Source organism: Rhinatrema bivittatum, chromosome 19 (assembly GCF_901001135.1).
Source record: "Rhinatrema bivittatum chromosome 19, aRhiBiv1.1, whole genome shotgun sequence".
Taxonomy (NCBI): Eukaryota; Metazoa; Chordata; class Amphibia; order Gymnophiona; family Rhinatrematidae; genus Rhinatrema; species Rhinatrema bivittatum.
The window spans coordinates 22,853,367-22,876,695 of record NC_042633.1 but is presented as its reverse complement, the minus strand read 5'-3'; the positions used below and the strand labels follow the sequence as shown (position 1 = coordinate 22,876,695).

Genomic DNA, 23,329 nt, shown 5'->3' with positions numbered 1-23,329 from the left:
GCAGGAGCGCTGGGTGTGGGGGAGTCACAGCTCCTGCAGTCCCAGCCTCTCCCAGCAGGAGGTGCTGTAGGGAATGGTGCAGGAGCGCTGGGTGTGGGGGAGTCACAGCTCCTGCAGTCCCAGCCTCTCCCAGCAGGAGGCGCTGTAGGGAATGGTGCAGGAGCGCTGGGAGTTGGGGCTGGGGAGCGACAGTCTCTCCTTTCATTTATCATCTAGTGTTTCAAGCAATCAGGAAACTGAAAGGAGACCAGGCAGTAATACCAGGGCTGGTGCTTCCAGGAGACAAACTAGGTGCTTGCCTAGAGCATCAGAATTATGGAGGCGGCAAAATCCCACCAGCATGAGGTCCAGAGGAGGAGAGTCCATAATGCCAAAGAAGGGCGCACTGCGCTGGAGCTGCTGCTAATAGGTAAGAGATGACAGACACCTTTCAAATTCTCACCAAGGCATGTGTAGATTTTATAAATTAAAAATATCACACTCTGTCCTATTTACAACTTCTTGTTACATATCACATTCTGCAGCCTTGGCACAGAAGCTACTTCAAGTAATTAAAAGTAAAAAATATCCTATCTTTTAGAAAAATGACAAAATCTACAGAAATTCTTTCCATAAATTATCAGTGCAACAATGATTAATCCCCCAGGGGAGAAACATCTTCTCAAAGACAATCAGCAAAATTCAATTCAAATCAGAGATATGGATATTATACAAATTTTACAATGGAGGTACGTATGTCTCTCTTTATGTGTCTGTGTGTGTGCATGCATGAGTGTCTGTTTATGTGAGTACATGTGTGCATGCATGTGTGCCTCTGTTTACATGAGTGTGTGTGTGTGTGTGCATGTGTGCCTTTGTTTATGTGAGTGTGTGTGTGCATACATGAGTGTCTGTTTATGCGAGTACATGTGTGGGTGCATGTGTACCTCTGTTTATGTGAGTGTGTGTGTGTGTGTGTGTGTGCATGCACGAGTGTTTATGTGAGTACATGTGTACATGCATGTGTGCCTCTGTTTACATGAGTGTGTGTGTGTGCATGTGTGCCTTTGTTTATGTGAGTGTGTGTGTGCATGCATGAGTGTCTGTTTATGTGAGTACATGTGTGGGTGCATGTGTACCTCTGTTTATGTGAGTGTGTGTGTGTGTGCATGCGTGTCTGTTTATGTGAGTATGTGTGTGCATGTGTGCCTCAGTTTATGTGAGTACACGTGTGCATGTCTCTGTTTATGTGAGTACATGTCACCTTGAATGAGTGTGAGTATGCGTGGGTGAGTCTCTCCCTTTTAAGTGAGTGCGTGTGTACAACACTGTGTGTGTGTGTGTGTGTGTGGGGAGGGGGTGTCATGGAAGGGTTGGGGGGAGGGGGAAGGAGAGTCATCAAATATCTCTCTTCAGAGATAGATGGATCCAGGCCTGAGTTTTGCCTTCCATGTGTCTCCACAGAGGCACTGAATGTAAAACCAGGCTTGGCCCAATCCATCTCCAGGAGCCAGAGCCCCAGCAGTCAGGTAGGACAGACTTTCAGAGCTCCTCCTGATATTCATGCTCCTCCCCTCTCCAGGTGACTGCATGAAGGATTGTGCAGGCTCTCTTGTGGTCAGTCCTGGGTTTTGTAACTTCCGTCCTGGTGTACTGTGGGACCGGAGGTTTCCTCTTCTTTCCCATCCTGGCACCATCTCCCCCAGGGAAAAAGCTTCTTATTTAAAGGCTGGAGGCTGAGAAGGAGCAGCTCTCACCCTGTCCACGTCCATTTTGGAGAAGGGGGTGGGGTGGGCGTGAGAAGCAGACAGCCCCCACCCCAGGGCGCACAGGACAAGTCTTGCTCCTCAGCTTTCAGTTTCTCGGAGGGGTCGTGACCGGACTCCCCCTCCTCAAGCCGCCTCCTGCAGCTCCTGCACGGCGCTGACATTCTCGTAGATGAGCGAGTCCATTGGGTTCTCGTAGATGCTCTCCGTGGGTCGCTGGATCAGGTCCAACATGCATTTGTTCAGGAAGACGTACTGGGACTGGTGGGGGGAAAGAGAAGGCGGTATACGTGAGTCTGAAAGGGGCAAGAAAGGGGCACGGCAGCAGCGACGGGGGCAGTACAGACGGTTTCAATCCTCTTTATATACAGCCAGGGCATGGAAAGAGGGAAGGAAGGACTTGCAGAGGAAAAGCAGGAAGAGAGAAAGAGACACGGGGATGAGGGAAAAGGAGGGATAGAGTAAGGGGACGGAAGTGGGGTGACTTGTACAGAAAAACCAACAGGAGAGGAGGAGCAAACTTCTGGACAGGATCCAACCCCAGGGCTGTACAGAGACCGCGGCAGGGATCGCGGGCACCTCCTCACCTCTGTCTGCACCATCAAACAGCGGTTCATCCTCATCCGCATCACAAAGCTGTAGACCCCAACTCGCCTCTCCCTCTCCATCTGCTGCATTAGGTAGTCCAGGGCAATGAGGGTCCCCGTGCGCCCCACGCCGGCACTGCGCAAGGAGAGAGAGAAAGGTCGGGAGACTGACCACAGCAGCACAGGAGGGCACTCACAGCCAGAGACAGCCTGCAGTGTAAGAGCTAAAGCCCAGCTCTGCCCCTGGGGGAGTCTCTTTATCTCCCTGAACCTCAGCTCTAATCCCCGGCTCTGTCACTGACTCTCTGTGTCTGACCCTGGGGGAGTCACTTTATCTCCCTGTGCCTCAGCTCTAATCCCCGGCTCTGTCACTGACTCTCTGTGTCTGACCCTGGGAGCAGTCACTTTATCTCCCTGTACCTCAGCTCTAATCCCTGGCTCTGTCACTGACTCTGTGTGTGACCCTGGGGGGAGTCACTTTATGTCCCTGTGCCTCAGCTCTAATCCCTGGCTCTGTCACTGACTCTCTGTGTGTGACCCTGGGAGCAGTCACTTTATCTCCCTGTACCTCAGCTCTAATCCCCGGCTCTGTCACTGACTCTGTGTGTGACCCTGGGGGGAGTCACTTTATGTCCCTGTGCCTCAGCTCTAATCCCCGGCTCTGTCACTGACCCTGTGTGTGACCCTGGGGGGAGTCACTTTATCTCCCTGTGCCTCAGCTCTAATCCCCGGCTCTGTCACTGACTCTCTGTGTGTGACCTTGGGGGAGTCACTTTATCTCCCTGTGCCTCAGCTCTAATCCCCGGCTCTGTCACTGACTCTCTGTGTGTGACCTTGGGGGAGTCACTTTATCTCCCTGTGCCTCAGCTCTAATCCCCGGCTCTGTCACTGACCCTGTGTGTGACCCCGGGGGAGTCACTTTATCTCCCTGTACCTCAGCTCTAATCCCCAGCTCTGTCACTGACTCTGTGTGTGTGACCCTGGGGGGAGTCACTTTATCTCCCTGTGCCTCAGCTCTAATCCCCAGCTCTGTCACTGACTCTGTGTGTGTGACCCTGGGGGAGTCACTTTATCTCCCTGTGCCTCAGCTCTAATCCCCGGCTCTGTCACTGACTCTCTGTGTGTGACCCTGGGGGAGTCACTTTATCTCCCTGTGCCTCAGCTCTAATCCCCGGCTCTGTCACTGACTCTCTGTGTGTGACCCTGGGGTGAGTCACTTTATCTCCCTGTGCCTCAGCTCTAATCCCAGGCTCTGTCACTGACTCTGTGTATGAGACCCTGGGGGAGTCACTTTATCTCCCTGTGCCTCAGCTCTAATCCCTGGCTCTGTCACTCACTCTCTGTGTGTGACCCTGGGAGGAGTCACTTTATCTCCCTGTGCCTCAGCTCTAATCCCAGGCTCTGTCACTGACTCTCTGTGTGTGACCCTGGGGGGAGTCACTTTATCTCCCTGTGCCTCAGCTCTAATCCCCGGCTCTGTCACTGACTCTGTGTATGAGACCCTGGGGGAGTCACTTTATCTCCCTGTGCCTCAGCTCTAATCCCCGGCTCTGTCACTGACTCTGTGTATGAGACCCTGGGGGAGTCACTTTATCTCCCTGTGCCTCAGCTCTAATCCCCGGCTCTGTCACTGACTCTGTGTATGAGACCCTGGGGGAGTCACTTTATCTCCCTGTGCCTCAGCTCTAATCCCCGGCTCTGTCACTGACTCTCTGTGTCTGACCCTGGGGGGAGTCACTTTATCTCCCTGTGCCTCAGCTCTAATCCCCGGCTCTGTCACTGACTCTCTGTGTGTGACCCTGGGAGCAGTCACTTTATCTCCCTGTGTCTCTACCATTGAAGGCCATAGGTTCTGTAAGGGGAGTTGAGAATAAGACTCAGCTCCTGCTTGTCCTAGGCCTCAGCTCTGCTGTACTGGTTGGGTGTGGGTTGAGGCGGGGTGTGCTGTGTTTTTGCCTCTCTCCTTGGTGGCCCAGACTTGCCATGAGCTGATATCCCTTCCCCCTCCTAGCATGAACTGTCCCAGAAGTAGGGATGGGGGGGAGAAGACGAGCAGAGGTGCTTCAGGGACCCTGTAGAGGTGACGGGGTGGAAACTCCGGTCACCACATCCCCCCGCCCCCCCCAGTGCGCTCCCTCTTCACTTTGCTCACCTGCAATGGATGACCGTGGGGCCATCCCCGTTCCTCTGGTCTATGTACTCCCGCACCAAGTTGCGGAAGCGAATGACGGTGGCCGTGTTCTCCGGCACGCCGTGGTCGGGCCACACGGTGTAGTGGAAATGGCGTACGGCGTGGACACCGGCTTCCCTGGCCTGGGGGAGAGAGACAGCAGGGTCGGTGAAGTGAGCCTCAGTTCTTCGACAGCCTCCTCTCCATCCCTCCGTCTCTCTTCCCTCCCTCGCCCTCCCCTGCCCTCTCCACACCCCCACTTTCCTTCCCTTCTTATCCCCAGTTGTCCCTCTGCTCTCCTTCTCTCCCCTCCCCCCCCCCCCCAGCTGCCAGATGAACAATCAGCTTCACTGCTCATCCGAAAGAGTCCAGCATCGGCCCAGACTGCGGAACAGGCTTCAGGTCAGTGAGGGAGAGATCGAGTCAGGTCTGGCTCTGCGCTGCTGGAGTTCCAGCCCGGCCGGATTCGGCCCATCTCCGCCGACCTGGCAGGCAGTGGGGACGTACGTGCTTGAGGTGGAAGTCCCGGATCGTCCATTCGGGCAGGATGGTCTCGTTGGCGACGGTCACCATGATGTCCTGGTAGGTGCAGGGCGTGTAATCCAGGGGCCAGTAGCGTTCACACTTTAACTGGAGCGGGAGAGACAGAGTTGGGGTTTGTGGTCACTTGAGGCGTGGCTCTGGTGTATGCATGGTGGGGGAGGGGGGAGAGGTTTACCACCAATCCATCTATGGACTCCTGGCTCCATAGCTGGCACGGAAGGGGTTCGCCCTACTACGCCACCACTCTTCTCCGAATGATTTCCTGTCATCAGCTCATAAGATTGATTTATTTATTTAAAATCTTTTCTATACCGTCGTTAAGCTAGCTGCCGTCACAACGGTTCACAATAAGGCACATAATTTCAAACTTAAATGTGTTGAATTATATTAACTAAACAGGTGCCATCAAATACTGTAACATAGTTTCATATTAAATATTACTTAGTGGTTGTGATAAGTCATGTCTACTTTAAGTATATCGGCTATAAGATAAATTAACAATAATTAGCAATAATTAGCAATAATTTCGAAAGTCTGCTTGAAAAAGTGTGACCAGTCCCATTTATGGACCAGACCTATGATTAAATATAAGGCAAATGACGGCTGCTTTTCTTTTTGCCATATTCTATGTGCATGTAGGCTTTTTTGGTCTTTGTTTTAGGGAAGGGGTTAAACCAGGTCTGGCTCATCCTGACCCGGATGTCCTGGAGCCACCAGGTTCCCCTCCCCCCCCCCCCATCTCTGACGGGCAGGCTGCCCCCCTGCTGGACACTCACCTTGCCACTCTCGGTGCAGTTGGTCAGCATGACGATAGTGCCCACATGCTGCTCCCACACCAGGCGCCAGAAGTCCCCCAGCGTGCCCGGCAGTGGGCCCTGCGTGGCGATGAACTCCTTGTCCGAGCTGTAACCCTGCATGGGGGAGAGGGGGGAGCAGACAGGCAGGCAGACCGTGAGCACGTGAGGGTGATCAAAGGGGAGGACAGGGGGGAAGGGTGAGGAGATCAGAAAGAGAAAGCGGAGGTGGATGGAAGAGAGAGCGCCAGTGAGAGAGGTGGCAGACAGATGAGAGATGGATAGAGGAGAGATGGAGGGAGCAACAGGAAACAGAGAAATAGACGAGATAAAGAGATATAGTGGGAGAGGGTGGGAGAGAAAGCTACAGACATTTCCCTATCAATGAGTGCAGAGCAGAACAAGGATAACTCCCCTTCCTACTCACCATGCAAAAAGAATATTCACATTCAGGCGTCATCTTTGTAACAGGGACACAAACTCCCTCCACTACCAGACACTCTGTGACCCAACACAAACCCCTGCAAAAAACACCCTCAGCACCTGCACAGCAAACCTGCCCCACCATAACAGCACTAACTGCCAGCACTCACCCAGCAACACAAACTCTCTCCACTACAGACACTCTGTGACCCAACACAAAACCCTGCAAAATACACCCGCAGCACCTGCACAGCAAACCTGCCCCACCATAACAGCACTAACTGCCTGCACTCACCCAGCAACACAAACTCTCTCCACTACAGACACTCTGTGACCCAACACAAACCCTGCAAATTACACCCTCAGCACCTGCACAGCAAACCTGCCCCACCATAACAGCACTAACTGCCAGCACTCACCCAGCAACACAAACTCTCTCCACTACAGACACTCTGTGACCCAACACAAAACCCTGCAAAATACACCCTCAGCACCTGCACAGCAAACCTGCCCCACCATAACAGCACTAACTGCCTGCACTCACCCAGCAACACAAACTCTCTCCACTACAGACACTCTGTGACCCAACACAAAACCCTGCAAAATACACCCTCAGCACCTGCACAGCAAACCTGCCCCACCATAACAGCACTAACTGCCAGCACTCACCCAGCAACACAAACTCCCTCCACTACAGACACTCTGTGACCCAACACAAACCCTGCAAATTACACCCTCAGCACCTGCACAGCAAACCTGCCCCACCATAACAGCACTAACTGCCAGCACTCACCCAGCAACACAAACTCTCTCCACTACAGACACTCTGTGACCCAACACAAAACCCTGCAAAATACACCCTCAGTACCCGCACAGCAAACCTGCCCCACCATAACAGCACTAACTGCCAGCACTCACCCAGTAACACAAACTCTCTCCACTACAGACACTCTGTGACCCAACACAAAACCCTGCAAAATACACCCTCAGCACCTGCAGAGCAAACCTGACCCACCATAACAGCACTAACTGCCTGCACTCACACAGCACCAACCCTACCTAGGTAAAGGCTGCACTAGGCCCTAGAACCCCAATACACCTCCTATAGGGAAGCAGAACCAGCCGGACTGCAAAAGATCCCTGCACAGAAACTGCACGCTAGCAGCCTCCCTCACTTCACTCACCCACGCAGGACACGGACAGACCCTCACCCAACACAGAATAAGAAAGAGAAATGGGCAGGCAGAAACTGAGCTGGAAACCCCCAGAAGCCCAACTCTGCCTGCAGTGCAGCAGCGGAGAAAGAGAAGCAGAAATGCATTTCCTCCTGCACTGAGTAACATCCAGAGAGAAAATCCAGGATTTCCCACCCAGGAAGGAGCAGGAAAAACTGCGTCTGATCCTGGGGGAAAGAGGAGAAACAGCAGCCAGAGCCGCAGAATCTGTGGGGTCCTGTCACTGGGCCAGAACCGGGATCTGAGCAGGGACAATGCAGACCAGCACCAGAACCTGGGACCCAACCCTCTTCCTGTCCTGTGTGCACGGTGTCATTCTTACTTTTTACCGTCTGTGTATTATTTTGTCAAGGATGGCTTGGAAGAGTGGAGGACAAAGGGAGAGAGAGGGAGAAGAAGTGGGTGAGAGAAACAGCATGAGAAAAGGAAAAGAGAGAGAAAGGGAGAGAGGGAGAGTGCTGGTGCCAGACCATTCTTACCAGAATATAATTGGCGTTGATGTAGTCAGTGCTGGGATCGGCCCCTGTGCTGCGCAGCCTCACCCGGGAGTGATCGTCTACAAAAAAGGAGACAGGAGAGGAGCGTGAGCGAGCTGGGGCGGTGGGGCAGCGGGGACTGCCGAGGACACGCAGGCATACTCACAGGGCAGGACGTTGGTGTATCTGTTCTTGGCTTTGTTCGCCGGCAGGTCCCCGGCTACCCTAGCCTGGTTCATACCCTTCGATGCGAGTTGCTGTGGGGGGGGGCAGGGAAACCAAGAGAGAGAGTTAGGGCTGGGGACCAGCGAGAGCTGGGGGGGGGGGGGGGGGGAAGGATGCTGCAATGGAGACTGCCTGGCATAAGAAAGCCTCTTATTTTGGCAAGAGGATCTCCTTTCCACAAGCCTGAAATGAACCCTCCGTGTCGCTTGTCATCATAAGAGAGGCGCTGGCAGCACTGGAACCGGTTCGGAGGGTCTCAGAGGTGTTGAGGGACTGTCTCTCCTCCCTTGCCATTCGGCAGAAGAGTCTGGCTATTAATCTGGGCTTTTTGGAGGGTATGGGAGTGTCCCGTTTGGACTCTCTCAAGGAAGACGAGGCGGTTACAGTTTGTGGTCTGATTCCCTCTTGTGATAACCTCCACATTATTCACCAAAAGATTTTGGGAGGGGAAAGGGTTAAGAGTGCGCCCCAGATTTCTATAGCAGGAGAAAGTTTAACTGTGGGGTTCCTGCTTTAGTCTAAGGGTTTGACTCCTCTGCTAGTTGCATGGCACATACGCATGGAAACATGTTACCCGTTTATAAACAGATCTGGAAGCCCAACATTCACAGCCTCCTCGCTGCAGGATACTCACCCAGACGTGGCACACACACAGGCACACAGTATACATGTCTGCTACATGCATAAGCATCTGGCACACATACTGTACGTGTTACATACACACACATCTGGAACATAGGTGTTACATATACAAACATCTGGCCCACATACGTGTTTGTTACATATACACACATGTGGCACATATTTGTTTTACATATACACATCTGGCACACATACTTTACATGTTACATACATACACATCTGGCATGCATACATGTTACATATACACGCATCTGCACATACATGTTACTATTACGTTTGGTGGTTTGAGGGCTGCTCCTGCAAACCGGTGCATTCACCCTCTGGGCCGGGCCTTCCCCACTGGCTCCCGACGTGGGGCGATCCCTCCTGGCCTCTTCACGGTGGGCCGCCACGCTCCAACATGGTGAGACGCCGCCGACTCCTGCTGGCCCCACTCCTCCTACGGCGCACACGCACCCAGATTCGCCCTACTTAAAGGGAAAAGCCTCAAGGCACCTCCTGATGACCTCATTTGCTCAGGCCTAGAAAAGGCCTTCAATGTCTCAGCAAGAGGCCCCCCTAATCTTGCAGTAGAGCGTGTTGCTCCCGTGTCTTGTCTTCAATTCTCCCCGCCTGACCTTCCCTGCCTATCCGTCCCTGCTTCCCTTTCGGAGTGATACTCGGTTTTGACCCCAGCTCGACCCCGGATACGCTTGACCGCTGCCTTCCGCTGACCACTGCCTGCCCTGACCATCGCCCGTACCTTGGATTCAGGTGACCTCCATCTGCTGTGACCCAGCTACCCTAGGACGACCACCTCTGCCATCAGCACAGGCCCCCACGTAAGAGCTGCCGGCCCCGGCACTTGAAGGCTCAACACGAGGGCAATGAGGGCTGGTATTGGTGAAGCTCCAGTTGGACCTCTGCTTCGTCCAGGTCCACCTTCCGACGGTGGGAACCTGCAGGGCTCCTCCCTGCAGGTTGCATCAATCCTGCCTCGCCCGAGGGTCCACTAACGCACACTTACAAACACACACATCTGGCACACATACATGTTACGCGCTTGTGTCTTTCCTGCCCACCTGATACTCCTCAGCAAATCCAAAGCCACTGTCAGCCGCCTTCCGATAGAAATAACTGGGGAAATCCTGGACCCGGACAGTGGAGGGGATACTGCGGACAGCAAGGGAAGGAGAGAAGTGTGAGTGCGCTCCATGTGATGGGGAACGAGGGGGGAATAAGGGAAGAGAAGGAGAGAGAGCAAAGGATGAGGGGGAGGTAGAGCTTAGGGGAGAGGGAGGCAGCCACAGAGGAGGGAGAGGCAGCAAGCGAGAGGAGGAAGAGAGGAGGGTAAGGGGGCAAGAGACAGGATGGAGAGAGGAAGAAGCAGTGAGAGACAGGAGGGGTAATGAGAGGGCTTGGCCGTCACATAGGAGGGAGAGGCAGTGAAAGACGGGAGGGAAAGAGGGAAGTGAGAAAGTCACAGAAGAGGGACGGCTAGAAGCAGGAGGGAGGGAGGAGTGTGATACAGTCCCAGAAGTGGCACAGACAGTGGGAGGAAAGAGAAGTAATGAGAGGAGGGAGAGAGAGGAAGGAGAGGTAAAGAAGCTGATTTATGGAAAACCATGACTGGGATATAGTTATACCCAGCTACAAGCTATTCAGGGAGGAAAGGAGGAGGCCTGGCATTATGTACATAAAGAACAGCCTTAAAGCAACAGTACTGCTGGGCTAATGAGGTAAGGAGGCATTTATACTGGTGTCATATACAGACCATAGAGTGAAGTATCATCTTAACCTCATTTGTCTTCAATATTTAAAAGCGCAACAGATTAAACCCCTATGGATCACAGCAGTGCAGGTAAAATGACCTTCATACTAGGCCTCATCGATATATGCATTATACATTTATCAGTCAGCCTTCTAATAATCATTGGTCATTATTGTGCTATCCGTCCTTCATATGAATTCATTTGTTAGGTATTCTTTCTTGCCGTTACAGATATCGAAACCAAATAGACTTTATCTTTCGTCATGATGTGAGGAACGTCTTTAGATCCAATGCCCGCCGTTGGTTCAATAAATCCATAGTCTGACACGGGTCTGCGTTTCGACCTGCAATAGCTCTTCTTCAGGGCATGACCTTCACCCAGGCATTTGTAGTAACCTTTAAACCCTGATGGCGATGGTGCCATCAGATGTGTGGGTATGCAACACACGTGTGCCAGAATTGTGTGTACGTGACACTGATGGCGATGGTGCCATCCGGGTTTAAAGGTTACTACAAATGCCTGGGTGAAGGTCATACCCTGAAGAAGAGCTATTGCCGGTCGAAACGCAGTCCCGTGTCAGACTAAGGGACGGAGGCTCTCCCTTACGCGCACACTTCTGAATAATCGTAAAATGTCAAAAAAAAAAAAAGTCTGTGCACACCAATCAGCTTGCTTAATTTGCATGATTACGTTCCGAGGGGGTCATTTTCAAAATTGCAGCTTTGGCGCATCCGATACGCATGAAGTTACCGAAATCGCCCTCCCCTCATATAACTTTGGCCACACGGGAACCAAATCAGCAGATTAAAACTTTCCCAAATCCGAGAGACCGCAAAAGACGAGGGAGAGAAGGCGGGAGAGGCAGCTGCAGAGGAGGGAGAGGCACTTACTTGTCCAGGTTTACTGGAGAACTTTCTGGGACGTTCCTCCATCTGGAGACGACAAAGAAAAGGAAATATTAAGCAGCTCCTCCTGTGACAAATACCCAGATGGGACAATCCCTGTCAACACACCTCACCTCCTGTGCCGAAGTACCAAGAAGACCAGGAGGCCCACCAGCAGCAGGAAAAGCAGCACTCCGAATATGGACCCGACGATGACACCTATGTAAGGAGAGGAGTGTCAAGGGAGGGAATGCACCCACTAACTCCATCCTCCCCCTCCGCCCATGGGAGCCCACTGACCCTGCTTCTCATCCCACTGCTGCCACCATCTCTCACCCTGTAACCTCAGACAAGTTTCCCCTGTTGACCTTGCTTCTCATCCCACTGCTTACACCAACTCTCGCCCTGTAACAGATGAATCAAACCTATTGACCCTGCTTCTTATCCCACTACTACCCCCATCTCTCACACTGTAACTTCAGATGGGTCACTCGGAGCTGTGTCTCCTGCTGACCTAGCTTGCTAGGACTGGTGATATGTGGGTATCAAACCAAGGGCCTGACCGGCTGCGAGGACAGTGCTTTGCCCCCCTGAACCACTGGAGGGCTCTGAGACAAATGAGGGGACCTTGCATTGAGTCTGCCAGCAGCATCAGGGCATCCACCCCGAGGAAGCAGATTTGTCCGAGAGACTAAAAAAATAAAATGAATGCTGGGAACTGGCGAAGATGGTCCCAGCAACTTGAGGGCTTCTAAGTCATGCTGGAGAACCCAGCTCCTGAGATCTGTGATACCTGACGTTGAAGGGAGCTGCAGATGTACTTAGTGGGGTAAAATAAGTGAATTGGTTGAACTGGTTCAGAGAACTTGGATATTCTGACCTTGGACTGGACCTGGAGCTGCAGTCACTGATCTTTTGCGAGTCCTTTCAAGTACCTGGACATGTTACTAAGTGTCAGTGAACTATCCCTGCTCCACAACCTGTGGGAGCTTGCATCTGAGTTTTGAAGCAATGTACCTGTTGCTGTTAACCCTATTTAAAATAAATTCTGCCTGGAACCTGAAAGAGACTGTACTTTAAATATACCCAGGCTCAGAACCTGACATAGCGTCAGATCCCACTACTGCCACCAACTCTCGCCCTTCAGTCCCCAGATGAGTAATTAGACCTCCCTGTGTTTGTGACGGGACCTCATGACTGTGGCTATGCGAGGAGCTGGGGGATGGGAGCGACGGCCTTAGAGCAAGCTGCCCCATGCTGCTGACCTGTGCTGTCGGTGGAACAGGTGATAGAGGGCGACACCACACTCTTATCGTACGCCACAGTCTCCATGCTGATTCCATACGAGGCGGCTGGCTGAAGCCCCTTCACTTCCACGTTATATTCAGTTGTGTTCACGCGCTGTTTCCCGTCCACCAGAACCCACACCTCAGTGAAGGAGCCTGCGGGGCGTTCCCAGATAACTCGCAGGCTGTAACCTCCGCTCTCTTTGGAGCAGCTCACCACCAGCACCATGCCCGGGTCTGTGGGGAGGGGGAGAAGAGGTAAGAAAATGGAGACAGCCCCTGTAGATGGTGGGGACAGCCCTTTCCAGAGAGAGATGGCAGGAAACGACAGGCCCTTCCAGAAGAGACAGTCACGCCCCCAAAGAGAAGGAAGGAAGAGACAGCTCCCTCCTAAAAGAGAGAGGAGATAATATATCCCCCTTTGGAAGAGACGGCAGAAAGAGAGCAAGGAAGAGACAGTACCATCCCTAAGATAGACTGTCCCCGGTCTGCCTCAGCTGTTTAAAACTTTTCCGAATCCGAGACATCCTGAAAGAAGGGAGGGAGAGAAGGCGGGAGAGGCAGCTGCAGAGGAGGGAGATGCACTAACTTGTCCAGGTTCACACTCAAGAGACACTCCCTGTCCCCTAGCTACTCCCACCCCACCTCTAATGGAGTAGGACATTGGAAGTACATGTACTGCTGTCTCTGCCTGCACACTGGGATCAGCGATTGTCTCACACACCTGTCAGTATTGTCTGGGTAAGGAAGGGACTGAATGTCTCTATCACGTTTGAGGTGCTGGTGGCCCTTCGGGGCCGGCCCCCTGCCCCCATGGCAGGGATGGGCCCAAGGCTGCTGATCTTAACGCTTCGGACCATCAGGGTGTAATTTGTCCCTGGGAGGAGATCACATATGGTCCAGTTCCTTGCAGACGGGTCTGGGATGTTTTCGATCTTCACTGTCCCGTCGTCGGTCTCCGTCACGACCTGGAAGCCGCTGAGCTGTTCCTGGCTGCTGCTCGCCAGATGCCAGCACACGGTCACGCTGGTGTTTGTAATGGTCTGAATTGTCAGATTCTCAGGGCTCTGCGGTGCTGCCGTAGGAAAGAAAGAAACAAAAGCAAGACAATAATGCCCGCCCGACTCCGGCCGAGTTTCGCCCTGTCAGCTGCATCAGGGGCTCTTATAACTACAAAATGTGTTCTCCAACGCACTTGGATAATGTTGAAAAGCTCAGCGCCTTCGAAGGGTTTATGGAAACCTCTTTATATGTCTGTCTTGGTGATTAGTCAAAGGTTCTCAAGGAATCTTTCTACCCACAAAGAAAGGTTGAAGCACACATGAGCCTTTCTTGTGCGTGGATAAAAATCGTCCCGCTGTCGGGTCTTGGCGAACCTTTAAGATGATATGCGCCATGACATATTTCTGATGAAATGTGCCGTTTTACTGGAGCCCATCGTACCAGCATATCCAAATAATTGTGGCTAGAAAGGTTCCCTGAGAATCTCTGAAGTGCGCTCTCACTGAGGCGAGACCTGCGACAGACTGGCTTCTGTCGCAGGGTAACAGATCCCAAAGATTGGCTAGTCCTTAGTCAGCTTTGGAAACGGAATTTCGGTTAAGATCACGGGTGTATTTATTTGTCCCCCTTCTGTTATTAATGATCCAGGTCATATTGCCACGGAGCCAACAGCCTCCCCCAAACCTTACGCCACACGTGCGGCCGGTGATGGACGCAGGCTTTCTGGGGTCAAGAGATCCCCACACCCGAGAGCTTTCTTCCTCCCTCACCACTTCCCACGGTGGGAGGAGCAGGGCCAGCAGTCCCCAGCCTGACCCCCCCATGCCGCTCACGCCTCTCAACGACCAAGCTCATGCCGACAATGGACAATGTTCCAGCACCTGAGAGCTTACCTCCGTTCCCAGGAGAGAAGCAGCACTCACCTGTCTGAGCCGGGGTCCCAGCCACTACACTGCTTGCACCCTCAATGACCGAGGTCACGTTGACGCTATACAGGGTCCCGGGCTCTAAGGACGTGATATTGAAGGACGTCGCCCCACTGGAGTCTGATCCACTAGATGGGGCCATGCTCTGGCTCACCCAGGTGATGCTGTAACTATAAAGCTCCCTGTTAGGATCAGGTGGAGCTGTCCAGTTCAGCAGGATCTCACTTGCATTGACCGCGTACCATTGCAGATCCCGGGGACTGTTAGGAGCTGTGGAGCAAAAAAATGTCACAAGATACATGATCAGTGAACAGGAAGAGAGGATGCACTCCTCTCCCATCCAGCGCTTCCTGCAATTCCTCCTTCAATCATCATCCCTCCATCATTCCCCATCCCAAACATTGCTCACTGCAAGTTCCCTCCCAACCACCATCCTCCATCATTGACTGCAACTCCCCGTCCCATCTACTGCGCCTCCACTATTCCCGCCATCCCCTCCCCCACCACTCCCTGTAACTCCACACCATCCCTTCATCATACCACCCCCAACAATCATTCCTCCATCACTCTCTTTAACTCCCTCTCCCATTAATAACTGCCCCTCCACCATTCCCTCCAAATGCTCCCTACCAACCCCCCTCCTCCATTATATCTGCATCTCCAATCACCGTTCCTTCACATCTTCCCCTCCTAACCAGTGTTCCTGTACCATTCTCTACAGCACCTCCTGCTGGGAGAGGCTGGGACTGCAGGAGCTGTGACTCCCCTCACATCCAGCGCTCCTGCACCATTCCCTACAGCGCCTCCTGCTGGGAGAGGCTGGAACCGCAGGGGCTGTGACCCCTCACACCCAGTGCTCCTGCACCATTCCCTACAGCGCCTCCTGCTGGGAGAGGCTGGGACTGCAGGAGCTGTGACTCCCCCACACCCAACGCTCCTGCACCATTCCCTACAGCACCTCCTGCTGGGAGAGCCTGAGACTGCAGGAGCTGTGACTCCCCCACACCCAGCGCTCCTGCACCATTCCCTACAGCACCTCCTGCTGGGAAAGGCTGGGACTGCAGGAGCTGTGACTCCCCCACCCACACCCAGCGCTCCTGCACCATTCCCTACAGCGCCTCCTGCTAGGAGAGGCTGGGACTGCAGGAGCTGTGACTCCCCTCACAGCCAGCGCTCCTGCACCATTTCCTACAGCGCCTCCTGCTAGGAGAGGCTGAGACTGCAGGAGCTGTGACTCCCCCACACCCAGCGCTCCTGCACCATTTCCTACAGCACCTCCTGCTAGGAGAGGCTGAGACTGCAGGAGCTGTGACTCCCCCACACCCAGCGCTCCTGCACCATTCCCTACAGCACCTCCTGCTGGGAAAGGCTGGGACTGCAGGAGCTGTGACTCCCCTCACAGCCAGCGCTCCTGCACCATTTCCTACAGCGCCTCCTGCTAGGAGAGGCTGAGACTGCAGGAGCTGTGACTCCCCCACACCCAGTGCTCCTGCACCATTCCTTACAGCGCCTCCTGCTGGGAGAGGCTGGAACCGCAGGAGCTGTGACTCCCCTCACCCCCAGCGCTCCTGCACCATTCCCTACAGCGCCTCCTTATGGGAGAGCCTGAGACTGCAGGAGCTGTGACTCCCCTACACCCAGCGCTCCTGCACCATTCCCTACAGCGCCTCCTGCTGGGTGAGGCTGGGACTGCAGGAGCTGTGACTCCCCCACACCCAGCGCTCCTGCACCATTCCCTACAGCGCCTCCTGCTGGGAGAGGCTGGGACTGCAGGAGCTGTGACTCCCCCACACCCAGCGCTCCTGCACCATTCCCTACAGCGCCTCCTGCTGGGAGAGGCTGGGACTGCAGGAGCTGTGACTCCCCCACACCCAGCGCTCCTGCACCATTCCCTACAGCACCTCCTGCTGGGAGAGCCTGAGGCTGCAGGAGCTGTGACTCCCCCACACCCAGCGCTCCTGCACCATTCCCTACAGCACCTCCTGCTGGGAGAGCCTGAGGCTGCAGGAGCTGTGACTCCCCCCCACCCAGCGCTCCTGCACCATTCCCTACAGCACCTCCTGCTGGGAGAGGCTGGGACTGCAGGAGCTGTGACTCCCCCCACACCCAGCGCTCCTGCACCATTCCCTACAGCGCCTCCTGCTGGGAGAGGCTGGGACTGCAGGAGCTGTGACTCCCCCACACCCAGCGCTCCTGCACCATTCCCTACAGCACCTCCTGCTGGGAGAGGCTGGGACTGCAGGAGCTGTGACTCCCCCACACCCAGCGCTCCTGCACCATTCCCTACAGCACCTCCTGCTGGGAGAGGCTGGGACTGCAGGAGCTGTGACTCCCCCCACACCCAGCGCTCCTGCACCATTCCCTACAGCGCCTCCTGCTGGGAGAGGCTGGGACTGCAGGAGCTGTGACTCCCCCACACCCAGCGCTCCTGCACCATTCCCTACAGCACCTCCTCCTGGGAGAGGCTGGGACTGCAGGAGCTGTGACTCCCCCCACACCCAGCGCTCCTGCACCATTCCCTACAGCACCTCCTGCTGGGAAAGGCTGGGACTGTAGGAGCTGTGACTCCCCTCACACCCAGCGCTCCTGCACCATTTCCTACAGCACCTCCTGCTGGGAGAGGCTGGGACTGCAGGAGCTGTGAGCTCCCCCAAGACTCCTGCACCACGCCTTTCAGTAGCCACTGAAGAGTTACTCGTTACCCTAAAGAATGGCCTTGGGCAGGGTCCCCAGGTTCACCTGAGTAAATTGAGATTGTCTCGGCCATACTTCTGACTCCATCACTTGTCTGGGACTGGACTGTGAAGTTGTATATGCTCCCGGCATCTAACTCCTGCGCTGTGAATTGCGTCTCGTTGGTCGAGTTATTCCAACTTTTGTGTTCCCCTGTCACATTTACTAGGTATGTGTAAGAAGACACAAAGACATCATTTGGGGCGCTCCAATCGATGCTTATGGATGTCACTGTCCGAGAGGTCATCTGAATGTCATGCACAGTGGACGGGTCTGAGAAAAAACAAGGAAATGTCATTGGTAACTGTATCCATATCACCAGTGGGGAAAGACATATAGAACAGACGAGACAAAGAAAGAGAGAAAGAGAGATGGACGGACAGAGAGAGAGAAAGAACCTAAGAATGCCAGAGAGACCTGCGGCAAAATCCGGGCCCTATAGGAGAACCTGCAAAAGACAAGAAGGACAATTCTCCAGAAAAAAAAATCCCCAACACAAACTGAAATTATGTGGCGAATAAGGCTTGTGGGAGTCGGCCCTGTTGATGGACACATTGCCAGCTTCCAGTGGCCTAAAATCTATGGGAGGAGGTTCATGACATGTAGAAATTGACCAGCGGTTTGTGGACACGCTGAGTGCTGACCTGAAGAACTGTTATGCATGTAAACAGTGTATGTAGTATTATGCACTGACTTTCTGAGGCACCTCATTTCTGCTGTATTCCTGAATACTAGTTTTTAGACAAAGAAAGCAGAGGACCCTGATAACATGCTGGAATGCAATGAGCCGACACCCCAGACCCATTAGCTGATTGGTCTAATACATACTCAAATCAAATGTACTGCACTTATCTAAAAACAACACTCTGAATATGCTCTGATTGGTCAGTATGAAGGGTTTATAATGCAATGCACACTGCTGGAAGAGCTAAGTAGCTGGGTGTTAATACGATTGTTGTGAGGACCTATGTTACTCCCCGGGACGAATTATTTCCTCATGCTTTGTTCTGGTCCCTTTGTCTTTGTCTTTCTCTAATAAAGTTTGGTTTCAGGTTACAATCTGCCTGCAGTTTCTCTCGAATCAACATTTTGGTAGCAGAGGATGGTTGAAAGGGGATGTTCGCCTGCAGCTGTGATTTGAATCTCCCTGACTGAAAAGACCAGACAATAGAAAACTCCACAGGAACTCGAGCTCGGCCAGATAGCGGTCCAGACGCATATCAGGAGCACTCGGATTGGAACGTCTCAGGGACGTCGTCTCGAGGGAAGTTGCCCAAGACTCGGATAGACAGCTCAGCTGGGACTTCATCACGAGTATAATTGTTAAATCTTCGGGTTGGTTCCCTCAAGGGGGGGGGGGGGCACTACGGAAGGTAAGCTGCCCGGGATAGCTACACTGTTTTTTGTTTTTGTTTAAGCAGGCTGTCTCAGTCACGTTGCTTGAAGCCCCACAGTCGCCGTTATCTGAAACGGAGGTATACACCAGAAGTACAGCTCGTTGAGATATTTGTCCAGGTAAGAACACGCTCTCCTTCTTATAAGGGAGACCTATCAAATTTTATTATATTTACCCATTGGTAAATTGTTATTATGTCTAAGTTCTGGTCAGGAAAGTTAGGAGGTACAAAAGATGTTGTAGAGGTCAGCAAGACATGTCCGATAGAACGTGTTATCTCTTTGCCTCTGGTTTGTTATGATTCGAGTATATTTCGAAAAAGAGCTTGAATCTAATCAATCCCCACCCCCGTACACCGTTGTTACTGACCCCTAGTATACTGGATGGTGTTTAATGCAGAGTACAAAGCCATCACCTTTAGAGGAAACAGTTACTGCAGTGGGGTATTCACATTTAGTCCCAACTGCACCCCTGGAGAAGGAACCCCAATTGAGTCCCACGGCACCTACTGATATGCCGATGTCTGGGACTGTTAAGGTAGAAGGGACTCTACACTGTGTCCCCACTGGAGAGAGTATTACCCCAAAGGAGGGACATAAACCTACTGAGGAAGAAAGGGGAGCACCTCCTGCTGAATCAGGTTCGTGCAGCCCTGCCTCTATCCTATCACATCCTGCAGATTCCTTGGACCCCACGCTTCCTCTATCCCAGTGGTTCTCAACCCTGTCCTGGGGACCCCCCCAGCCAGTCGGGTTTTCAGGATATCCACAATGAATATGCATGAGAGAAAATTTGCATGCACTGCCTCCATAACATGCAAATTTTCTCTCATGCATATTCATTGTGGATATCCTGAAAACCCGACTGGCTGGGGGGATCCCCAGGACAGGGTTGAGAACCACTGCTCTATCCCAAACCCCCTCACTTCCTTACCTTACTCATGACCTCACACTCCCTAGTCCCAAACCCCAAGTCGCCCCAAAGCCCAAGACTAGTCCCCCTCTGTCCCCACCCATTTTTAACTCTGAACTGCTTGAGCGTGTGGCTCAACGCCGTTCCTGTATCACCCCAGAGGAAACCCCAAACTCAGAGAACTCAGAGGACACCCTAGATACAGAAGTTAAAACAGATGGAGTGTTTATGGCCACCATTGCCATTCATGCTCCAGCAGATAATGTTGTAAGAGGGGTCCCTCCGCCCGCTCCGCCCCCTCTTTCACCGACTCCTGAGCAATTTAACAAAAAAAAAAAAGCCCCAATCCGTTGCATGACTGGACACTTACTTTAAGCCCACAAATGAGAGCCTATTCCCTGGAAGGATCCCTGACCACAAATGACTTTAATACAGCCTTTAGAGCCATAAGCAATAACCCTGGCATTTCATTGTTACAGCATTAATCCCGACAGCAGTGGAACTTGGCCAAGCCACTGTGTAAACTTACATTAAAGATATTTTGTATGGCTTGTTATCCTGTAAGAGCCTCCTTCCCTTTCCCCCTTCTTTCCGTGGTACCCCTAGTTCCTAAGTTTCTAAAACCCCCCCAGTATTTATTTGTCTATCTATCTTGTGGTACCATTCTTTTTCTCTTATCTTTTTCTCACATCTTAATTACAGTGATCACCATGCGCTAGCGTTCTTTAATCTTCTTTGTTGCTTCTTCTATATTTTGCCTAATTAGATTGTTTTGAAAGTACAAAGAGACATTGAAAAAGTTATGATTCTTTAACGTGTAATTATTGGTGGAGGTTGATACACTGCATTCACTAACTATTACATTTCAAGCAACCTCACAAGCTTTTTCTTGCAAATCAGAATTGATTGGTATTTCACACTGAATTTCAGCTCAGAGTGCTGCTGCCTGAAATTATTCTCCAAGGTTGAAATCTAAAATTGGTATTATTCCACAAAGCGGCTTGTGGTAGTGCCTCCTAGTGGATGCATATCACTCTTTTTATTACTTTTTTGTATGCTAGCTTTTATTTTTCAGGTCAACAGCCTTCCTGTCATGAAAGAATTAAGGCCGATATTTTATTTTTCTAAGTTTTTTCAGTTTTATTTTCTTTTTCCATTTTTAAACAGAATTCTGGTTTTTGTTTTTCTGGCAATTCCCAGGCACTTTTCAAACACCTTTTTGGTTTACTTTTACTTTTGTTTTCATTGTTTAGCTCAAAATATGTGTTAATTGTTGTCTGTCTTGATGTTATGAAGACATCGTATGAATATCTGTGAAATAAATGGATGTATGTCGGTCTTGTGAAACATATGTTCTATGTAGTGTCTGCCGTACCTGAGTTGTCTGTGGTTCTGTTTATCACATTTGACTTCTGCTGCATCAATTTGAATTTGTGTTGCTCCATTACACACACATGTTCCATAAACACACATATTTAACTTAGGCCTTGATTAGCGAAAGATTAATACAACCTACTGAATAAAATGAATATTCCATTGATTGTCAGAATTCAGAGCTCGTCTTGGCGAGCCAGCCCAAAATTATATCATTATATGACCTGAGTTATCTACTCATTTGGCCTGATTTCTTCTTTGTTTTATGTTTCGTTATTCTTTACCCTGATGTAGTTTTCTTGATCATATGAATCAATGTACCTTGATCTTTTTTAAATATATCCGAAGCAGAAAGCCTGTGAGGGAGTCAGTTGGACCGTTAGATGATCAAGGGGTTAAAGGGGCACTTAGAGAAGATAAGGCCATCGCGGAAAGATTAAATGATTTCTTTGCTTCTGTGTTTACTGAAGAGGATGTTGGGGAGGTACCCGTAATGGAGAAGGTTTTCATGGGTAATGATTCAGATGGACTGAATCAAATCACGGTGAACCTAGAAGATGTGGTAGGCCTGATTGACAAACTGAAGAGTAGTAAATCACCTGGACCGGATGGTATACACCCCAGAGTTCTGAAGGAACTAAAAAATGAAATTTCAGACCTATTAGTAAAAATTTGTAACTTATCATTAAAATCATCCATTGTACCTGAAGACTGGAGGATAGCAAATGTAACCCCAATATTTAAAAAGGGCTCCAGGGGCGATCCGGGAAACTACAGACCGGTTAGCCTGACTTCAGTGCCAGGAAAAATAGTGGAAAGTGTTCTAAACATCAAAATCACAGAACATATAGAAAGACATGGTTTAATGAAACAAAGTCAGCATGGCTTTACCCAGGGCAAGTCTTGCCTCACAAATCTGCTTCACTTTTTGAAGGAGTTAATAAACATGTGGATAAAGGTGAACCGGTAGATATAGTATACTTGGATTTTCAGAAGGCGTTTGACAAAGTTCCTCATGAGAGGCTTCTAGGAAAAGTAAAAAGTCATGGGATAGGTGGCGATGTCCTTTCGTGGATTGCAAACTGGCTAAAAGACAGGAAACAGAGAGTAGGATTAAATGGGCAATTTTCTCAGTGGAAGGGAGTGGACAGTGGAGTGCCTCAGGGATCTGTATTGGGACCCTTACTGTTCAATATATTTATAAATGATCTGGAAAGAAATACGACGAGTGAGATAATCAAATTTGCAGATGACACAAAATTGTTCAGAGTAGTTAAATCACAAGCAGATTGTGATAAATTGCAGGAAGACCTTGTGAGACTGGAAAATTGGGCATCCAAATGGCAGATGAAATTTAATGTGGATAAGTGCAAGGTGATGCATATAGGGAAAAATAACCCATCCTATAATTACACGATGTTGGGTTCCATATTAGGTGCTACAACCCAAGAAAGAGATCTAGGTGTCATAGTGGATAACACATTGAAATCGTCGGTTCAGTGTGCTGCAGCAGTCAAAAAAGCAAACAGAATGTTGGGAATTATTAGAAAAGGAATGATGAATAAAACGGAAAATGTCATAATGCCTCTGTATCGCTCCATGGTGAGACCGCACCTTGAATACTGTGTACAATTCTGGTCGCCGCATCTCAAAAAAGATATAATTGCGATGGAGAAGGTACAGAGAAGGGCTACCAAAATGATAAGGGGAATGGAACAACTCCCCTATGAGGAAAGACTAAAGAGGTTAGGACTTTTCAGCTTGGAGAAGAGACGACTGAGGGGGGGATATGATAGAGGTGTTTTAAAATCATGAGAGGTCTAGAACGGGTAGATGTGAATCGGTTATTTACTCTTTCGGATAGTAGAAAGACTAGGGGACACTCCATGAAGTTAGCATGGGGCACATTTAAAACTAATCGGAGAAAGTTCTTTTTTACTCAACGCACAATTAAACTCTGGAATTTGTTGCCAGAGAATGTGGTTCGTGCAGTTAGTATAGCTGTGTTTAAAAAAGGATTGGATAAGTTCTTGGAGGAGAAGTCCATTACCTGCTATTAAGTTCACTTAGAGAATAGCCACTGCCATTAGCAATGGTTACATGGAATAGACTTAGTTTTTGGGTACTTGCCAGGTTCTTGTGGCCTGGATTGGCCACTGTTGGAGGCAGGATGCTGGGCTTGATGGACCCTTGGTCTGACCCAGTATGGCATTTTCTTATGTTCT

At 51.1% G+C, this 23,329-nt stretch overlaps 1 protein-coding gene across 1 annotated transcript in view; it reads right to left on the bottom strand.

Annotated features, from left to right (window-relative positions):
• Window positions 1-435: 435 nt before the first annotated feature.
• Window positions 436-23,329, bottom strand: part of PTPRH (protein tyrosine phosphatase receptor type H) — a 52,122-nt gene continuing 29,228 nt past the window's right edge. Inside the window, 14 exon segments of the mRNA XM_029584447.1 lie at window positions 436-2,006; window positions 2,333-2,468; window positions 4,485-4,645; window positions 5,010-5,132; window positions 5,822-5,956; window positions 7,977-8,053; window positions 8,140-8,230; window positions 9,902-9,992; window positions 11,482-11,523; window positions 11,610-11,694; window positions 12,741-12,998; window positions 13,486-13,836; window positions 14,687-14,959; window positions 17,429-17,695. Coding sequence (XP_029440307.1) covers window positions 1,872-2,006; window positions 2,333-2,468; window positions 4,485-4,645; window positions 5,010-5,132; window positions 5,822-5,956; window positions 7,977-8,053; window positions 8,140-8,230; window positions 9,902-9,992; window positions 11,482-11,523; window positions 11,610-11,694; window positions 12,741-12,998; window positions 13,486-13,836; window positions 14,687-14,959; window positions 17,429-17,695 — 2,225 coding nt within the window. The 3' untranslated portion in view covers window positions 436-1,871.